The 22,528-nt window shown below is 38.6% G+C and overlaps 1 protein-coding gene across 1 annotated transcript in view; it reads right to left on the reverse strand.

The window, feature by feature from the left end:
• Nucleotides 1-436: 436 nt before the first annotated feature.
• LOC128739938 (protein bride of sevenless) overlaps nt 437-22,528 on the reverse strand; it is a 37,696-nt gene continuing 15,604 nt past the window's right edge. Inside the window, exons 2-6 of the mRNA XM_053835439.1 lie at nt 4,347-5,054; nt 4,172-4,267; nt 2,256-2,606; nt 767-2,199; nt 437-703 (exon numbers count right to left, since the gene is read on the reverse strand). Of these exons, the coding sequence (XP_053691414.1) occupies nt 437-703; nt 767-2,199; nt 2,256-2,606; nt 4,172-4,267; nt 4,347-5,054 (2,855 nt within the window). The remainder of the gene's footprint in view (nt 704-766; nt 2,200-2,255; nt 2,607-4,171; nt 4,268-4,346; nt 5,055-22,528) is intronic.

The raw sequence follows: 22,528 nt of genomic DNA on the forward strand, positions 1-22,528 counted from the left end.
TAATTTTCTACAGCGTTTCTTCCGTGAGCAATTTGATATGGGATACCCTTTAGCATATGTGATTTTATTATATCGCCGTTTTAGTATAGCATGATGATTCAACGATTTCTTTCATATACAAAAAACAATCAGCAAGTATTAAAACTAACCTCACTCATCATATTACTTATCATTATTGTTAGAATCTCTTAAAATAGTACAAAATAAAGAATTCGTTAACTAGATTATGATGACTAGATCGATAGGTTGTACAACGAAACTTACTTAAATACTATGAGTTTAATAAAACCCATACTGAATAATTTCATCTTTGGAATGTATCAGGTTAGGTGGCCCAATTTGTTCTTAACCATATAGGCATCACGGTAGATTTTAAGCACTTGTGTGATTCAATAAAACATGGTCACGAGACATAGAGCTCATAAGTTACTTATTCTTAGAACCTAGTTATCTTACTCGGAGAGATATCGGAACGAATCGAGTCAGGGCAGTTATATGGATTGTTGATACCATAGAAAACTGCCGTGCCGTTTAACGCTCCGTTTGATTCGTGCAACCCCTGGCTCCTCCGATTTCCACGTAGTGGCAAAGTGGGAATTTCACTGGTGGCCATATACGGATCTTCTATATCATGTTCTAAAAAGGTTTCCGCAGTTACTGAACGTTGCTGTCGCATAGCCGGGTTCACACATTCGTAGACACTCTGCTAAATATAAATAAATGAGCATTTATTGCAATTTTTATTAGCAAAAAACACCTGTTTTACCTGTTCTGACATGCATTGATTTGCATGAGTAAACGCCAATGAAGTTAATGAAGGTAAAGCTTGCACTAAATCAGCTCTTGCAATGCTGCGTACCATCAGAAAACATCGTGGAATCATAATACCGACCAAAACCGCAGTAGCTGTCGCAATTAACCCCAGTGATACTGCAGCTTCTCGCCATTCATATCCAAACATAGATAGCGGTATCCACGTTGACCAAATTATCAAACAGAGGATGGATCCTGTCACCAAGAGTAATCCTTCTCGATAGTTACGCTGAGACTTGAAAATAAATGGCGACAATAGAACAAGTGTTGCTAGTAATACTCCATCGTAGGCAATCACGCCCCAGAACCAATTTCCAAAATAGATTTCATTGCAAGAAACATTACGAGCATTAGCGTGGAATACAATGGCTAGCTGCGACGAAAGTCCGAGTTGAACCAGAGTACTAAAAACGCATATCACACTTTGTAGATAGCCATTTACATGTGATAAAAAGCCGCCTTCACTGCCTATGGACGCCAGCATTATAGCACGACAGAGTAAAATAGAAAAGGTGAGGCAATAACATACAGATACCAGGAAGAGTTTCACTATACACAACGAGTTCCAGATGTAAATGTTATCTGCTCTGTGAAGAAATTCGGGCAGATATCCTGTGTACTCAAGACAAAATGGAAGAAACGATACAAATTGAAATATTAAACTAACTAACAGGAGTATGCTGCTGAGCGGATTGCCTTCCATAACATCATCCATGCATATTCGGACAATGATAAAAACAAGTATTGCCAAGCAAAATAAAATTCCTAATGACGACACTGTCAGGCCAGCTGCTATCCATGGCTCCTGTTTTATCTGCCAATACATTTCCGCATATTCCTTGCCATAGTAAATAGGCTTATGCGGGTTTGAAAATTCAGGATGGCGACTCTCGAACTCTTTTGTACAGTAAAAGATGGTTCCCAATTTTTCCGTCTTACTCGGTGGATAACCGATTTCATTCGAATGGTAGACTGTTGTAACGTTGGTTATCAAGTTTGAGCTAGCAATGGATTTCAAATTTAAGACTCCTTCGGAATTATTGTCTTTCAAACAAAACTTCTGACGCAACTCAAACGTCATCAATTGCGTTATGTTGTCTAATTTTAAGTCTGCCACAATTCTTGGCGGAGGTATTTTAGCATAGTACTGCCAGTTACTCAATATATCTCCGAAATTCGCTCCATTATCAGTACTATTTTTCTCGTCGAAGTGACTAAACAAATTCACCAGCTCTACAATCTCTAAAAACACAGAAGCTGATGAAAACAACTCACTGGCTAATAGATTTGTACCGTAGCGATGATTTGTCATTAGATCCAACTGATTTTCAAATGCCGATAAATTCATTTCGTTCTCAGCAATCACGTATGAACCATCCGGAAGATCTGAAAGTAAGCTAATTTTTACAACTCACTTTTAACGAAAAAATATTTCTACCAACCCGACACATAAAGCTTGTCCTGACCAGACAATACAACAATCAACGTTCCATTGGTTGCAAAACTAATAGAGCGGGTGAGTCCTAAGACGATGAAGATCGTGTGATCACTCGGGAAATTCTCCAGGCATAGATGATGACGGCGACACATCGCGACAAACCTGTTGGAATGATCCGTTGACTCCGAGCGCACCGCAATCGAGGAATTCGGATTGGACCATGGCAGTTCATACAACAGATGGGCGGCTTTTGCGTACAGAAGGTCATCAGATGCCGGAAAATGATAGATGTTGAAATCCATTGAACTCACAAACGGTTGTAGCAAGGGCCATAGTGATGAAACAACGAAAATCCCTAAAATTAAAACGAATAAAGAAACGTAAATTTTGTCACAATCTAATGATTACACTTTAGCATTAATCATAATCTAGAAACCTCGAATCATAGCATCAACGTGTTGGATTATCTTTTATGCTCTACTTTCATTAAGTTATTCGATAAAAACCAATTCACGGTTATGAAACAATTTCAACTATATAGAACCAGCGATCGCTAAGTCCAGCCTCCCAGTTGTACTCGAGGTACGACGCTGGTCTTATAAACCAATCGTCGTATGTTCGAATCTCGGCAGAGAGAGGCTGTTAGAGTCAATAGGATCGTATAGCACTAGCCCCAGGGCATATTGCAAAAATGCCGGACAACTGTCCTGTAAAGATGACGTTTGTCTCCGGCAGCCGGTAATAACAAGACGACCAGGAACGCAGCGAGCAAGATGGTTAGACCAGGTGGAGCAAGATCTGGCGGAGAGGTACTCGGCGTCCAAGGAATTGGAGAGCGGCAGCCCAAAACTGAATTATATGAAGAAACCTTGTTTAGGCTTTATCTTAGTACGGCAAGCCGCTTAACAACAACTACAGCACTAGCCCCGCAATTTCCCTGTACTTTAAATGGCTGGCTGCGAAGTCTGTCGAAACAGAAAGTCTAGTTTCGAAAACGGAACGTAACACCTAGGCTTTTTCTGCAACTTCGAAAATGTTTATGAGTTTATTAACTCAAATTTGAGCATATTAGTGACCTGCTTGGCACGTTCAAAATAGAACCATGAACCCCCTCACTGCCGTACTATTTATGGCTCGACAAACCAATAACAACTGCAGTTCAATACACTCATGTCTCTTTTCGTCGTCCGCATAAACCGTGTATTATTTTTATGATTTTTGAATTAATGCGGTTTTTTTTCGACGATTTTTGAATTACGCGATTTTTTTTACAACATTTTTCGAATTAACGCGGTTTTTAACAACATTTTTCGAATTAACGCGGTTTTTTTACACGGCACGTATCCCCCGTGTAAAAAAAGACTTGAGTTATAACAGAAAATTAATGAGCTCATTTAATAGTTATTTCTTTGCATGGGCAAAATTACGGCCTACAACATTACGGGTAGTAAACGTGATCTATTTTTTGAACAACTTTAACATGGAGTAGACAAAAAGCAAAGCTTTAGGTTATAAACATCTTTATGACTTGACCCTTCTTTATCGACAGGCTTCGTAGCCGGTTATTAAGCCATAAGACAATTACGGGGCTGGTGCAGCGAGCCGAGCTACTTTAGCAGGGCCGCCCAGGCGAGATTAGAACATAAGACGACTGGCCCGTTAAACCAGCATCATATCTTAAAGTTAACTAGGCGTGGAGTAGGCATTGAGCTTGAGAAAAATCTTTGGAGAGGAATGCCATTTAATTCATCCTTCCAGTAAGGTCAGAACCCGCAACTACCACGTTAAGATGACGATTCACTATAACTGGAAAGAAATCAGGCTCAGGCATCAAAACCTTTACAAAAAATCTGAACCCAAAGTAATAAGTAGATAGGAAGACTGAGATATAGCTTGTAGGTGACTAAAATTTATACTTACCAATCGAATGACGCAAACATTTTTGGCAATATTCCACTTCGTCTTGTAGTTGCTGACGAGCATCCGACGTGTTCCTTACAACTACAATACGCAATCCTGAAAACATTAGCAAATATTAAAAGACAAATATTTCCAGCTGATTACAATATACCAACAACAACTAAAATACACTTACCCAATGTTCCATTATCGTTGATCAATTGTAACTCGTTAACGCGATCCACAACGAAAAGAATGACACCAAAGTCTTCTTGATTGGTTATCAATGAAACCATATAATCTCCCTCGAGAAAATAATGTAAGCTGGATAAGTCTTGCATTTCCACATCGCGACTGTCATTCTCCGTCCTTTGCTCAGCGCTTCTATCGTTAAACACGATTGGAACTTCGGAAAGGAGGTGCGAAGGCACTCTAGGTTTAACGTGCCGATACCCGCCATCGAAGGACAGATCAACCACAGTTCTATTTTTGAAGTAATGCGAACAATTCGCCCATTCGCTTAGCATACCCATGGTTGTAGTAGATTCCGCCTGTGTTCGAGCATCATAATTGGTTACATAATTAGTTTCATTTTGATCAAACGCCACGCTTGGCATTGGTGAGAATTCAAGGGAGTTTTTGTTTAATGTTTCATTCTCTTCCAACAGGCTTCTGTCGATTCCGTTGTCGAAAGGTACAAACTCCCTCCAATACATGCTTGCTGTCGGACTAATTATAATACTATTATCGGTGATTTCCTCAATCACTTTTGTTGTGTGAATGCTTTCTAGGGTGGTGACGAATTCGGTTGTATCCGTTTCACTTGCAGCTGGTGCCGAGCTGATTGTCGATAAGGCTTCATCGGATTTGGCCCAGACTGGCAAGCAAGGCAACAGGAGCAAACCTAGAAGAGAAAAGTGCATATTGTTGCAGTTAGTCACATGTAATCATGAGCAGACCCGGATTAAAGTCTATGGCTTTTTGTACTTATTTGTGACAAGATTGAAAAAAATTTCGATTATATTTTTCTCCTAAGATCTTAACCACTTAACACCAATGTATATCAAATTATGCTTCCAACCTTTATGCATTTAAATAACGCGATAACATTTTTTCTCTATAAAAATTGAAAACCGTGTATAGATGTCTCTTCGTTGACACGTTTCTATTCTAGCACGAATTGAAGAGAGAGTGAAACGACAAACACTGCTGACGATAATTTTTAGCTCATCATATTTTTGCAAATTGTGAAAAAATAAAGCAATTTGGAGATATGTTACATTACAATATCCGCATTAGTTAAGTATCCGCTAAGTAATTAGGTACGCTTGTAACAGACAACAAAAGCACTTGATCGTTGTGCGAAGCAGATCTTTATGATAGTCTTTATAGTTCAATAGGTCGAATCAAGTCCAATTTAAGTCTATTTTCAAATAGGATTCCAAGGATTTCAAGCTCAAAATCATGTCGAACCATCTATTTTAATTCAAATTTTAACTATCATTTAATATCTAACATCATGTCCAATTTCAAGTCTAAATAGAAGAGCAATTTGAAGTCCAATTGAGCTCCAATTTCAAGTCCTTTTTATTATTCAATTTCAAAGACATTTTTTTAAGTTCAATATGAGTCCAATTTCATGCCTAATGTCAAGCAAGGCTTTGCACAAGGGTGTCTCGTCCAACACTATAAGGCATTTTATCACGGCTGTTGTTTCTCATCGTTTTGGATGAGATATTAGTTGAAGTAATTGACGGTTGACCAAATCGAAGATTGCCTCCCTGAAGTAATACCGATAAGGTGGTACCAGGGGGATGGAGGCTGGAGATTCGAGTAGGGTTTTAGTGGGTCTGGAACCTCACGCCCCATTAGGGGGGTCGGGATACCTAACCCCACTCCTTGAGTTGTCTGCTCAGGTGTCTGATAGTACCGTATCTTCTAAGGTGCTCAGCAGATTGGAATCTTCTAACGATGGAGCAGCTAAATAACCTCGACCTAGCCGACGACACGAGTACGGTTTTCCGGACAAACTGACGCGGCTGATCAAAGCTACTCTGGAACGAGTGATGTGCTACGTGCGCGTTTCGGGGACACGAATCGCGCAGAAGCTTACGGTAAGGGGATGGACTGTCCTGCATGTTATTCAATATCGCTATTGAAGGTGTGATCCGGCGAGCGGACATCGAAACGAGGGAAACGATCTTCAGTAAGAGTAGCCAACTCCTAGCCTTTGCAGACGACCTCGACATCATTACTAGAAACCATGGGACGGCGGAGGTAATCTACGCCAAACTAAAAACGGAGGCTAGGAGGATAGGATTACAAACTAATGCGTTGAATGGCGATGACGATGAACTGGAAGTGGTTGATGAGTTCGTATATTTGGGATCTCTGGTCACCGCCGACAATAATACGAGTAAGGAAATCCAACGACGCATTCAAGCTGGAAATCGAGCCTACTTTTCCCTTCGCAAGACGTTTCGATCCAGGAGCATACGCCGCCGCACAAAGCTGACGATGTACAAAACGCTAATCAGACCGGTAGTCCTCTACGGACTTGAGACAGTAACTTTACTTACGGAAGACATACGTGCACTTGCCGTTTTTGAACGAAAGGTATTGCGGACTATTTTTGGCGGAGTACAGACGGAAAGCGGAGAGTGGCGGAGACGTATGAATCACGAGCTACAGGCACTGCTTGGAGAGATTCCCATTGTATACCTGGCGAAAGTTGGGAAACTACGGTGGGCCGGCCACGTCGCAAGGATGCCGGACGACTGTGTAGTGAAATCCGTTCTCTTCAAGAACCCCCCGGCACCAGGAATAGAGGGGCTCAACGTGCTAGATGGCTCGACCAGGTTGAAGCCGACTTACGTATGTCGAGAGTGCGCAACGAATTGGCGACGAGTAGCCCAGTACCGAGTACAATGGAGAGGAATTCTTGATACGGCAAGAGCCACCCCGGCTCTCGGCTGAATAAGTAAGTAAGTAGCCGACGACAATGTTTTGCTCGCACAACGCCGAAATACGCAGAGCAAGTTAGATGATCTCTGCGAGAGCTTTCAGGCGGCAGGTCTCACAATCAATGCAGCAAAAACTAAGTCTATGCTACTGAACATTGACAGTCCCACTAACTTCACAGTTGCAGGACAACAAGTTGAGCAGGTGGACGCCTTTCAACAATATCTTGGTAGCCAGACAACGCCCGATACATTGCGATGGTGGTACCAAGACTGGTATAGCCTCACGGATCAGGAATGCCAGGAGTGCCTTTGCAGGTCTGCGAAACATTTGGCGCTCAAACCAGATCACTCTACATACGAAACCCCGAATTTTCCACTCAAACGTTAAATCCATACTGCTGTATGCCTACGAAACGTAATGCGTCTCAACCCACGCACGCAAAAACTGCAGGTACCGTCTGCCAGGTGAGATTGTGCCAAAAAGCATGTTTTTGTTCTTTAGCTTTTTATACACACAATTTCTACAAGCTGCAACAGAAATCTCGACAAAAAGTACACGGCACAACATTTAAAAAGCAAATATGTTGCGGCTTCGACTGTTTACCATATCATAAGATGCCCAACAACTATTCGCAAGCAAGGTAGTGGAAGACCAGCCAAAATTATGGACGCAGAAGACATCGTTCTCTTTCTCGGTTCTTCAACAACAAGCCCTCTGGTTTGGCTATCAATTAAGATGCACCAGACGAATGTGTAACTTACCTTCGCTACCGCCCGCTCAGTCACACAAATCTCTACAAGCTGTCAGGGTCGGCTCAACATTGCCGGAGGATAAGCAAAGGATTAAGGAATAAGATCACTTTTATAGTAACTCGCTTATATTTGGCACGGTTTTAATTGACCCTAATTTCCCTAGCTCCCTACTAAAATTTATAACAAAATGACTTACTTTTGTAGGTGTTTGTTATGTAAGTGTAAGGGTCCGCTGCTTGCCATCACAATCCGCTCGCCGTCGTCGTTCCGCTGGGTCGTTTTCGTTCGCCACGTGTTATGCTGCCGGAGTCCATCCGGCCCACTTTCGGTTACCTCCGCTCGTAGGGTAACAGCTGTCTTCGTTGACTGGATACTAAGATGAAAGATTAGCGCCCGGTCATGGAATACACCGGGTCGCGCTTCGATGTAAACCGCTTACAGGCCCACCTAGCCGTGGTTGTACTACTCCTTGGACGTGTTCAATGCGGCCCACTTGGCCGATGGTTGTTGCTTGTAGGTTCTTGCACTGACGGATATATGCAGGCCAACTTGGTTGAAACTACTGGGTTTTAGTCACTGTTCTGACTGACGTAAATCCGTCCACTTGGGCGGAAACTGCTCGCACTCCAGTTGGCCGTGATGATAAAGACACGTAGTGATAACTTTGTCAAAGGTGTACTGGGTTTTTTCACAAAACGTGGTTTAATCGCGGCAAACTGACGAAATTGTGTCTAACTAGTGCAAGGATCCTAGATCTTCTGGCCGTCCGACGGCTCGGGCAAGCACTAATGGTTCAACTACTCTGGCGAAGTAAAGCGGAACTTCTTACCCGAACTTCATTCAGGCGAAATTGCAGTTCAGTGAATTGGGTATGAGTTGTGTAAGTGTATAACAGATGTTACAGTGTCAGGGCTGAATATAAATCCTATAGTGTTAATTTAAACAAAAAGTGCCATAGTCCCTACGTTGATTTTAATATTTTAGTTCCATTTTACCACTTTTAATAGAATATTTTAATTGTTGTTTGTAATAGGTCCTATCTAGCTAATTTTAGTGATTGGTCCTATCTAGCTAAATAAGTGATTTTAACCCTTAATTTTAGTTATTTATTTGCATGTAAATTTTTGGGACGAGCCTGAAAATAGCGAACGGCCACAAATGTTTGAAGAAAATCTACAAATTTCTACAAAAACATCAAGCAGATGGACAATACGTGTTTTGGCCGGATAGAGCATCATCGCATTACGCCAAAAAACACAATCGTTCCTGAATAGCCATTCGATCCCATTTTTACCCAAAAACCACGACCCGAAATATCTGGCGCAGTGCGCCCAATCGAAGATTTCTTCGGGATTTTGAGTTCCTTGGACTAGAGAGCAAACAGTTGATTGGTAGAATCAAGAGATGCATTCGCAAAGTTGACATGACGCCACAGTGGTTGGAAACCTTAAAAACCTGGCCAAAAGCTCCAAAATCGGAAGTTATCATTTATGACATATTCTGATATAATTACACGTAGAATAAGTCATTTTATCAGATCCTGTAATATCAACTATCGACAATGTAAATTTGTGGTTTGGCGTACTGTCAAACATTGGTGTATGAGAGACTCTTTGCTAGTGCGGCTTGCATACGTTTTGTGGCTCTTGGCAATAACGCATGTAGTTCGTTACCGCATTATCAAATAACAATCAACCAAAATGGATAACGTTTCTAAAGGTATGTACTTCATTAGCGTTATATGCGAATTCAGTTTTTTTTTGTTATATATACTTTTACAACGCTTAAAGTTTCCTTCGCAAATGCTAGTTTTTTCAATTATTTCGCGCAATGAAATTGACATTTACTTTTTATGCCGCGAGGTGCCGTCGAATATTATATATTTTTGTAAGCGTCAGATTGTGACGGTTCGAAAGGTGCGTTGCTTTTTAGCAAATATTTGCAACTCCACGAGAAAATAGAGTTTCTATCTTTGTCCGACAGATAATGATAGAAATTTACAGTTTCTATAGACCAAATCAAGGTGACGTCATCTGGCAGATACTGGCGCCCTTGTTTACAAACAGACCGCAGAGTCCAAAAATGTTTCAGCTGTTAAACGGCAAGTTTGTTGTTTTAAACAGCATTAGGATAAATTTAAAACGCCATTATGCCTTTAAAATGTTAAAACACACGCTACATTCGCTATAAACGAAAAGGAAAATTTTCCAAAATGTAAACAAGGGCGCCAGTATATGTCAATTGACGGCATAATGATTTGGTCTATTGAAGAGAAAGTGCCTTACATGCATTTTACAGAAACTGATGCAGTAATCATTCACCAAATTTCAAATCGAAACTGCTGGATGTGACAAAAACATGTAAATAAACCACCAAGTGGTGTCATTTGACGGCAAAATGACGTCGTCGCAAAATGATCTGTAGGCGAAGTCGGACGGGTGAGCTTTTGATGCTCCAAACAACCTGTGCTATTTTTTAACTTGTTTTTTTGCTATTATCCTGTTCTTTACAAATAAATCGTTGACGGTTTCTAACAGCGCCTGATCGTTCTTAATGTGGCAGATTATTAATAACTCTTACGATACATTTTATAGGATCTGCAAATTAACGAATGTATGCGGGTAACTGGCAGCAGTGTCTCCAAAAGGAGAAATTAAGGCAGACGGGCCACATTATTATTTGCCGAATCAAGTGAACGCTCAGAATATTGAAAAGAAAACGGTTGAAACATGGAAATTACAGATACAAACATGCATAAGCATTCAAACTTGCTTATTGATCGCTCGAAACCAGGGTTGGGCAATTCTAATGACGGAAATACTGTAAGACGTATTATTGAACATTGGAAAGTGTCAGCACAAATTCTGGAGCTTGGGAATCGCGCAATAACAATATAAAGCATCAAGGATACTTACTTTTCGAAAAAATATACGAGAGAGAAGATAATGGATGATATTTTTCGCAGAATGCTTGCTCGCAATCACGTTGTTTTGCTACACAATATTGTATGACACTGACAGCGATAAAATCGGCGACAGTGAAGAAAGTAACAGCGATGATCACTCCGATTAATATTATATTTTAAAGTAATATTGCACAACCTAATGAAATATAGAATTTTGCGATTTTAATAGGGGAAAAAAGGGGATTTTGAATTTGATTTGATATTTAATTCAATTTTGTTTTTTAAAAATAGGACCAAAACGCGCTGCGCCAGATATAAACCAAAAAGGATCGCCATATTAGTCAGCCATTTTACATATTGAGTTTTATTGTTGAACTCAACGACCTGAAAGTCACCTTTCGATAAAATTTACATCAAAAACTTTAAAATTTGATCAAAAATGCCACCATTTTGGGTCAGCCATTTTGAATTTCACATTTTCATTATCATTTTTGAAATCAATAGCCCGAAAAACATGGAATCTCCTCATCTTGAGGTTTTGGCCAAGAATTTTAAATTTCCGGCCACTGTGTGACGGCCTTACAACGCTCCTGTTTCGACGTCAAACGAAAGCTTCGCCGAACAGCCGATTACGGACCGTTTTCAAATGTAGACTAATTTTTTTTCAACAATGGATAATGTATCTATAATTTCGGTAAATCAGATCTTCTTCATGTATCTTTGTTTTTTTTTGACAGCTTGAGAAAAAAAAAACAAAGACCTACTTGGTTCCATTTGCTTGATTGGTTCTCTAGTTATGAGGAAGTTTGTATTTCATTTGTATGAGAGCCTATAAGAGGGGATAGGGGGGCACCAACACACCCAAATGCCAAATTTGGTCCCATTTGATTGGTTAGTTCTCGAGTCATGAGAAAATTTGTATTTATTTTGTATATTTGTAGAAGTGAAGAGGGCCCTCCTAAAGTGGGGAGGGGTCCTAATTCACCATAGAAAAAATTGTTGCCTCCAAAAACCTTCACATGCCAAATTTGGTCCCATTTGCTTGATTAGTTCTGGAGTTATGAAGATTTTGTATTTCATTTGTATAGGAACCCACCTCCTAAAGTGGAGAGGAGTCCTAATTCACAATAGAAAAATTTCAGCCTCAGAAAACCTTCACATGCCCAATTTGGTTCCATTTACTTGAATAGTTCTCGAGTTTTGAGGAAATTTGTATTTCATTTGTATGGGAGCCCCCCTCCTCAAGGGGGAGGGGTCATAATTCCCCTCCTAAAGAGGGGAGGGGCAAGGTTAGTCAAGAGAGGTTTTTTGATGTTCAAATTTGTTTTTCACCCCCGCTGGGTTACCCTTGACGATCACCGAAATTTTGAAATCGGAAACTGTTGAATGTATAAACAACGTCGATGGTTGTTAACCAATCGTTCCGCGCACTTCTGTTACAAACTGTGAAAACTAGATCACCTATTTTAACTCACCTTGAGGAGGGGTCTCAATGCACCATAAAAGAAATTCTTATCTCCAAAAATACTCACATACCAAATTTTGATCCATTTGCCTGATTAGTTCTCGAGTTATGCAGAAATTTGTGTTTCATTTGTATGGAAGCCCCCCTCTTAGTGGGGGGAGGGGTCTTTAACCGTCATAAGAACCTTCCTCGACCCCAAAAACCCCTACATGCAAATTTTCACGCGGATCGGTTCAGCAGTTTTCGATTCTTTAAGGAACATGCCGAAAGACAGACAGACAGAAATCCATTTTTATAGGTAGATTGTACAGATTGTACATGGCAATGTTTACATTAAATTTTTGTTTTTAAACTTGTGTTATGGAATGATGTTGTTATAAGAAATAATCCACAACTGATCAAAGTGAGTAATTCGTGCATTTTGATAGGAATTGGGCGCATATGTATTCTGGAATTAGCGTTTTATTGGTCACTGTGACTGTCCAATCATTGGAATCGTCCAATCATTGGCAAAATACCCTAATACTGAAAAATCACGGCGGCCTGACCCATATGACATTCTCCTGCATTTGAATTCCTGCATCCATCTTAAATGAACTTTTCTGTAACCATATTTCAGCACTGCAGGTGCTATGAAATGTTCGGAACGGTAATGAAGATCTATGCTCCATCATTGCATCGGTTGGTTATAGCTTGTTCTACTTTAATTACTCTTCAATTTCGATTGAACGCATTTTCAGTGCATTTTTTTCAAATTCACTGTGGGCCAATAGTCGGTAGATCATAACAGCCAATTACCTACGAAGACAAAACATACGGTTAACCGTGTGCCGCCGTTAGCAGAACGGAATGTCAATGACTGTTGCATGTTTCAATTTAGGCGTACATACGAGTGATTAACGTCACAGTACGAAAAGCGTACATTGGAATAGCATGCAACAATTAATGATACCTGCGTAAAAAATCACAAAGACTAACTGCTGTTATGATGAAAATGAAATGCGCTAGCCATTGCACATGATAACGTTAAGATAACATAACACGAAAGGGAAGGTGATGTAAAAAAAAGTTATATTTTTGCACATAAGTGTTCATACCGTACTTCTGATTTGAATAAACATTACCAATCTATCAGTTCAGAACGCCACATAAATGACGAGATATACAAGTCTGTTACACCATTTTATTAATTCAAGATATTATTTCATTCACAATTGAAAAAAAATGTATTGCAATTTGCAACGATTGCTTTTTAAACATTATCAACAAGCAGACGATTGATAAGTTAAACTTACCGCAGCAAGATGCGGTACCAACACTTTTTCCCCATTTTAATAATTCTTAATATATTGTAACAATTTGTTCTTTATTGTCTGTCTAATTTTTTGCAGCAAAAATCGGGCGAATTATAAATCTTACTAACAACTCAAAATTTAATAGCACTTACCAACGACATAAAGTTGTCCATATTTGTTCTCATGCCACATGATCATCAGTATATTTGGTGTATTATCTCCAGTTCATTCAGATTTGGTTCCGTTAGCCTCAAATATGTATATAATAGATCAACATAAATCTAAGGCTTCACGCTATCCCTCTGCTTCGCGCACCAGATATCAGACAATCAGCTATGTGTTCATCTGCGTCTAGCAACTATTATCCATTTGTTGATTCGTGTTTCACTTTTATTTCTTTTCTTTCCTTTCAAATTGTGCTCTCAACAAAAACTAATGCACTGATTAGCAACGATTCATTAAATGTAAACTATTTATTCACTTTCGAATACTCGCACTTAGTAACTGCATTTTCCATCCTGTGCGCGCAATTCCACTGTCAATCAACACACTGTACTAATATCCATTTATTTTATTAACCTTGAACTATGTTTATTAATAAATATAGTTTATTCATTAACTACACTGGCGTAACCCCTTTAGCGAATGGCTTTCATTGCAGCATTGCAGCCAAGTGCATTTTCCAGCACGTTTAAATTTCGATCAAACATATTCAGGGTAAATTTGGCTGGGTATAATCGATATTCATCCTTCACCTAGCATAAGCTGCCACACAAAGGAGGGTATCCTAAGGGTTCAATGTTCAGTAGGGTACTCGTTGATGGTGTGGGACATGTTAATTGTAAACAAAAAGAACAGTATTGGGGGAAGCAAAGCGTCTAATTTAATGACGAACATTGAACACCATCCAGGGAAAATATATATGTTCCACCCAGGAGTTTATATTCCGAAAAAAATAATCAAGTTTATGAACATGAGACGATACCCAATCGAATGTAAAACACTCATGATATATGCTTGGGCATCGAAGCATAAAATTATTTATGTCGATGGTTAATAAGAGGAGTGCCAGTTTTATTAACAAAGACTTGCAGCAATCTTTGAATTAGGCTGTTTTGTTCATATTTCTGTTTCTGTTAGACAATATCATGTATTGCTGTACGGATATTTATATATATATATATATATATATATATATATATATATATATATATATATATATATATATATATATCTCCATGCAATTCTTTCTCGAAATCTTACTTCGAACTGCAAAGTAATACATTAACAATTGAACCATTAAAACCCAATTTAGTTCAATTAAGGTATTCTTAAATGTCACCATTACGCATATAAAACATACATGTAACATAGCTTGGTTCAGCAATAGAAGAATAAATAGCAGTGTGAACGTGAACCAAGAATCATAAAAGTCACGTTCCAATGAGCATATTTCGCTTATGTATAGTTAAAAGAATATTGCAAATCCAAGTTGCAAACCTTTTGAGCTAAGGGATATAAAATGACACATTCGATTCTGCAGTTTGACGGAAAACTCAACAAGATTGAACAACTGCCATGTGATGCACCGGCCTTATTTATGTGTTTAATTTCAATAAACCATGGGAACCTGGATGCGTTATTCGAACTTGAATCACATGGGTTCTGGTTCTCCCCCAATCTAGTGAGATTATATCGATTATTATACGGCAGACCCATTTGAATAGAAAAGCATATGTTGATTGTAACAGCCGGTTGGAAATGTAACACAAACTGTAAGTTTCATAACAAGTAAGTTTCTTCTTCAGCTAACTTTAAGTCATGCCTGGTAGTCGTTAACATTACTATTTTCTTTTCATAATAATTTTCCTTTTTATTTCACATAACTCACTGAACTATGTTTGTAACTTTAAATTCGGTTCACCTTTAAATCGAACGACAGCGATACAAACGATGAAACAGAACGGAAACAATTCAGTGCACCTGGTACGAGTTCATAGCTCGAATTCTATCTGATCGCAAGCTTGGTGTCCGGTCTTATTGCCTACCGCTAATGAACTGCTGAGTGTTGGACAAGCGACAAGTTTTCAATGTTAGTGTAGTTTAATTTGAATGTGCACCTTCTTTCCTGCGTACCGAACGTGTCTACGTCTCTATTCGTCTAGAACTGTCCCATTACAAAAGCCGATGGGTGATCGTTAACATTAGAATGAATGATGTGACGCATAGCGGCCATGGCTATTACCCAACTTTTTTATGCCTTGAGCTAAAACATTAACACTACGTGATCAAAAAATGATAAGTACTGAAACCGTATAAGAATCGAAATGTTAATATTCTAGAACAATAGCTTTTAAAGAATCTATACAAAATATTATTAGTTTTTTGTGAGCTTTAAAAATCACATAATCTCATATTTCAAAAGTTTTGATCAAGGTTTCATTTAAGAATAAAGCAATTTTGCTGTCAAATTTGGAATCCGAAGAATCATTTCTAAACGTCTTAAGATATAAGTACAAACTCATTTCGACAGTGGTTCACTACATATTTAACCACCATACCTTCTGTATAAATTACATATACATTACGAATTAGACTTCGGTTGGAAATAAGCTTTGGTTTTCCTTTTGCATATTCCTTCTAAAATGAGTCACTGTGCTGAGCTTCTCCGCGTAAACATAAGTAAAACAGTACACAACTTGCTCCACGTGTAACCATAGTTACCCAAAATTAAACTTAGGCCAAACATTGAAACCAGAATTAGTCAACAGTAGAGAATTGGACGGAAAAAACAACCCCTTTGCAAAAGCGAAACGGTTTCATTCGTCATTCTTTATATAATCGTGTAATCAAATATCTATCGACAAGAAATGGACAGAACGTTCAATGATATATTTTACACTAGAATTACTAGAATCAATTTCTTCAGTAGCATAGAAAAAATTATAGCAGAATCATTCGGAAAAGATAGTTATTTAAAAAAATCATCACCAAACAACCCTCTATGGTGATTTCAAAGATAAGCTTTTAGGTAAAATATTTAAAGAAACCACTCCCGACAGTTCTATTCTGTGTCACCAGCGAACAATATTGCATTCAAAAATGAATTACTTTTAGCTACTTTTACACTGATCGAGGACTGTTGTATTTTGCAAACTTTATAACGTGCGAAGTGCAGGAGGTGAAAGCGCGACTGCAACTGAAAACCGTTGGCAAAAGAACGTAACTAGGTACTGAGCAGATGAGAGCAGCAAACACCGAAACCTAACGTGGCTTATACAACTGCGGTCTGCTTCTTTCTCCTTCATTCATAATAATTGGATATAGGTACCTACGCTATTTTACCACCCACACTTGCGAAACTGATGACCATGTTCAGCTTGAGAAGTTTATATATTTTCTGCGTAATTCACAGGCCAGTGAAAATTGTACATAAAAAATTTAGATATCAAATATCGCTACCAAAATAAAAATTACCAAATACTCAAAATGTAACAAGTATATTATAAACTCTTTAAATCAAACTATTACAGTTCTTTTCTTTCTTTCTTCTTCTTCTTCTGTTACTATTACAGTTAGTGAATCCAGCAGGTGCATTTTTGCTGAACGACAATTGCTGTTTAGGAATAAATTACATAACAAAAAATATAATATGCAATTAATCTTCAACTTTGTTTTTATAAATATATCGAACGGAATAACATAGCATTATTTGCTACTTTAAAGTAGTAAAAATATTTCCATTCTAATGAAAATGCTAGAATATTATGTTCGACGTAGCTGCAGAAAACGTATTTATAATTTACTAGCTTCTTATTAACTTCTTATTGCCACAAATTAAACTGTGTTGTACATAAATCGTAAATCTCGGATGGCCTTTGTCACAATCTCGAGTTTTGCAAGTTTCTGGGGAGTTCATGGGTATTTTAATATACAAATTTCCCTCACAGTACAGTAGAAAACAACTCCCCCAATTGCTTAGCCTAATAAAATAAAGCGGATAGCATTTAAAGATTCGCCATCATTACAAACCATTTCGCCGAATACCATTTTGCGGAACACCAATTCTCGGTTGACCATAACGCGGAACATAGAGTTTCGCAGAATCCCATTTCGCGAAAAACCTTACGCGGGATGTACCATTGCACCGAAAATCTTTTCGTAGAAAGTACCATTGCGCAGGGTTGACCCAACTGAAGGAAAGTAATAGAGGTCAGAAGATCTAGGTAAATAAATAAACCTAGATAGAGGTGATCTCTACGGGGGGCTGCCCCCGCAGTGGCCAGCGCTTCCGACGGCAGGTCACCGGCAACACTCGCGGCCTGTGGCCGTCTCACGCTGAATCATCTAGTGCTATTATTGATAGTTTTTGGTGGTCTTGTTATTGACTAATGTTGTATGAAAGAGTCTAAGATTTCTCGAGTTCGATTAGTTTTCGAGTTACGCAAAAATTTCTGTTTTATTTGTATGAGTCCTAATCCCCCTACCACAAGGGTGAGGGGTCTCAAACCATCATAAAAAAATTCATGCCTCCAAAACCCCCCACATGCTAAATTTGGTTCCATTTGCTTAATTAGTTCTCGAGTTATGGGGATATTTGTACTTCATTTGTATAGGAGAAGCCCCACTATTGAAGGGGCAGGGGTCATAATTCCCAACCTAAAGAGGGGAGGGGTCTTAATTCACCATAGAAAAAAATGCCTATAAAAACACCCACATGCTAAATTTGGTTCCATTTGCTTGATTAGTTTTCGAGTTATGAGGAAATTTGTATTTCATTTGTATAGGAGCCCCCCTCCCAAAGTGGGGAGGAGTCTCAATTCACCAAAGAAAAAATTCTTGTCTCCAAAAACACCCACATGTCAAATTTTGTTCCATTTGCTTGTTTAGTTCTCGAGTTATGCAGAAATTTGTGTTTCATTTGTATGGGAGCCCCCCCTCTTAGTGGGGAAGGGGTCTCTAACTATCATAAGAACGTTCCCTGGCCCCAAAAACCTCTTTATGCAAATTTTCACGCCGATCGGTTCAGTAGTTTTCGATTCTGTAAGGAACATAAATCCATTTTTATAGGTATAGATTTTCAACACTCTACGCTCGGAAATTTAGTAGCGAAAGTTATTGGTCAATTTCATGCTCAACGTAAATATGGCATCACTCCACATATACACCCGTTTCCTCGGTAACGTACAACAACGACGGTCGCGGATTCGGAATTGCAAACGAAGCGAAGTAAAGTTTTTCATATCAAGTCAAGTGAACAGTTTGGGCAAATCATTATAATATCTTACCAAATAACTGTTCGGGTAGTAAATTAAAGTTTTCAAGTTAAGTTTCGCGAGTGATGTGACGACTAGCACGGCCCAAAAAAAATTATTGAAAAATCGACGGCGAAAAAGTGAAAATATAGTGATGAATTTTAATTGGACAGAAATCTCAGTATTTAGTGTAATTTATGCCCCAAAAAGTAATAGAACGTATAGAATGCAATATTTAGTAGGGTACGCTACTAATTTCGGCATACGTTACCTTTTTTGGCTACACTTTCCCAAATAAAAACTTTGCCGCTATATAACAATACTGAAACGAATGTAGCACTCATAGGCTATAATGTGTTATAACTATATTCATATAAATGTAAGTAATTTGCTAAATTTTATTCAATAAACATCAAAATCACTGTTTTTCCACTGGCACGTAAACAGGCTGAAAAAACCAGCAGCAATCGCTTACGCATCAAGAGCGGAGATGATGGTTTGGAAAACACCCAATTATGATCACGTTTACTTATTCTAGAAACTAAGCAGCTGTGAATATGCTATCACAGAACAATTCTACTTCTTCTTATTACGGAAGAACACAAAAATTCCCCTCTGATATGAAAATATAAATCAATTTTCATTCACTAGCCATTAGCAGCATTTTGTTTTTAATTCCAGGATATGGTGCGTTATTTACACTACTACCAATATGTGAGGCCTGTATTTGAGGTATTTGAGTTCCTTCTGGCGCTAATGTATATGAACGATTCAATGATACACTAGCGCCAGCAGCAAGCTGTTGTCACTGCGAAACTAATTATCTTCAATGAGCCCGGAATGTAGGCAATACCGAAACGTTTTCCACCGCTCTCTTTTGATCTGTTTTTGCAAAGCAACTAATCCCTGTGCAGGCTACTTCGGCCGGTCGGATTTAAAAAACACAGACACCACTATAGAAAATGGGCTCAATTTAGCCGCAGCGACTTCATCATTTCTCGCGACTATAACTCAAATTCAGTAGCGTTTCATTAAAACCAAAATACACGCCGATATTCAGTAAATAATATTCTATCAACTGGTATAAAAATCTTGTCTCGAATAAATATAGTTTCAACGTAATTCCTGAATATTGTTCAGGCATAATGGGTTGGAAATACCCTCCCGTACCCTGCTTCGAGTTGCGAGATGTTATTACGGCTAGCAGGTTAGTTGAACTAATTTTATTTTTTTATTTTGGTTTGGTTTGGTTTCCCGAGTCTATGGGAGCATGTCGGTACACTAAGAAGAGAAGGGAAGGGTGATATTCGGTGCCATACTGACTGTCATAAATGGACTCTGACGACCTCAGCGTTAAAACGCTGGAAAAAGACTCATTTTTGTTTCGACAATTTTTAATTGATATGAAATTTTGCTGATGTGTTGGATACCACGTAAAGATTCATTTTCTATGAAACTTAATTTTTTTCGTCAAGCGCGGTATTTCCGAAAAATTTGTCAAATTTTAAAGATTTTTTGACGTAGCACTACGTCTTACGGCAAGTTTTGAGGTAGGGTGTCATTCCAAAAAATCGAAAAATGCGAGCGTCACGAAAAATGGTAGGTTTTGAGCGCTAATAGCTCAGCGGTTTTCCGATCGATTTTCAATATTCTCACACCAATCAATCAGAAAATCTTCTAAGAATTGACCCAAATGAAGAAAAGTATGGATTCTTGATGTTGAACTATTGAAAAATCTACGTTTTACCAGAATTCTTGCTTCGTGATTGGTTGTTGGAAATGACGTCATCAAAATAGAAACGCGTTTTCACGCTTCGGCTTATAATTCAGTCAATTTTCAACAGATTTCCAATATATTTACATCAATTGATCGGAAAATTGATTTGGAAAATATTGAAAATACAGAAAACTATTGATTTTCATTGCGCGTCATTGAAAAATTGAATTATTTTCATATTTTTGCCTTCCCTCGTCAGTGCTTCCCTAGCACGGATGACAGAAATATATACGATAGCGTTAGCGATACGAAGCTATGGGTTAAGCTTCCTTATGATTGTATTTAATTTACGCCCTATAGAAGCCGATCGATAATTGTTGAGTAGATGCTGAGCGTGTGTTAGAGCTGCAGCACTCGTTTCGCTGCCGTGACGGAATATCTGGCTGCTGAAGTTCTGGAATTGGCAGGAAATATGCTGCTCGCGACAACGAAACGATCAGAAATTATCGTCACTTGCAGTTGGCCATCCGCAACAACGAAGAGTTGAACAAATTACTGTCCGGTGTCACCACTGCTCAGAGAAGTGTCTTTCCGAACAAACAAGCTGTTTTGTTACTGCCCAAGAAAATGGAAAAGAAGGCTTCAATTTCTAACATATCCCGCCGACAAAATGTTTTTTTAAGGACAAAACATAATGTTCATGAAGATTTGAGGAATTTTCGCTCACTGATTTTAATTCTATTTAATTTAGACTGATTCTAATTGTTCGCTTCTTATCAAACAATTTTAACCGATCACCTCTCGCGCTTCTGTTCGCTTGTTGCTGGTTGCTGCTGGTTGAGTTGGCCGTCTCGGAAGGTAAGAAGCAGCCAACAAATATACCAGCTCAATGTATTCGGTCAAGCGTCAAAATGCATAAAACCATGGGTTTAATAAAATGAAAGTTTTAGTACCATCTTTTGCACAGTCAACAGTAACTCAGAGACTTCTTAGTCTATCTAAAAAAGATTTACGTACTTTCTGTGGCCTGGTAACGGGCCACTGCTCAAGTAACTATCACTTAAAACAGCTAGGCAAATTGGAAGATGACTCTTGTCGTTTTTGTAATCTAGATAGCGAAGATGCGGAACATCTGCTTTGTAACTGCGTAGCACTTTATCATAGAAGGAGCAAATTCTTTGGGGAGGGTTTAATACAACCCTCAGTTGTGTGGACAAGTTCCCCAAATAAGGCAATTAACTTTATTCGTTGTATTATACCTTATTGGGACAATGCCATTAGTCAACAAGTGGAAACCACTCCTATTAATAGTGATACGACACCTTGACGTGGCTTACAGGGGCCCGCCACAATAGATCAAATTACTGGTCGCAGTGGAGAATGTACCCAAAAAAAAACATCTTTTGCATCTTCATATAAGAATTTGTTCGTTCTTCAAAGAACGGTTTTCGGTAATTGATGAAACCTAGGAAACTTGGAACTTAGGGCTTTTCACGCGGTTTTCTTTAGCAACACAAATTTATCCATCACCAATGCTACAGTAATAATACGTACCGCCATCCGGGGTGCGATTGTGCCACGGGATGAGAATGTGCCGAAAACCAAAAATGTTTATTTGTGAAAATTTGTTATATTTATAGAAACTGGTGACTTAAATTCAAATAACATAACAGAAAATAACATATTTATTCATAACTTAGAGTGGAACACAGATAATATTAGCAAACTATTTAGTCTACACAGGATTTCAAAGTTCAGCGATCAAAAATACTCGGAAATAACGCTTGTAAAAAATGTCTCCCATTAATTAACCCACACAAGAAAACGCATCAACTTGCTATTTTAAAGGTATATAAACTAATCATTTACAATGTATTGAAAGGTTATTATGCGTTGGATAAGTTTCGATTACGAAAATAATATTTTTCGAAACTTTGTACTTTTCGAGCTTCACGGGGCACAGTGGAAAATACTGGCACAAAACACCCAAAATGGAGTTGAAGTTTTTCATGAAGTATTATTTTT

This window comes from Sabethes cyaneus, chromosome 3 (genome assembly GCF_943734655.1).
Source record: "Sabethes cyaneus chromosome 3, idSabCyanKW18_F2, whole genome shotgun sequence".
Lineage (NCBI taxonomy): Eukaryota > Metazoa > Arthropoda > Insecta > Diptera > Culicidae > Sabethes > Sabethes cyaneus.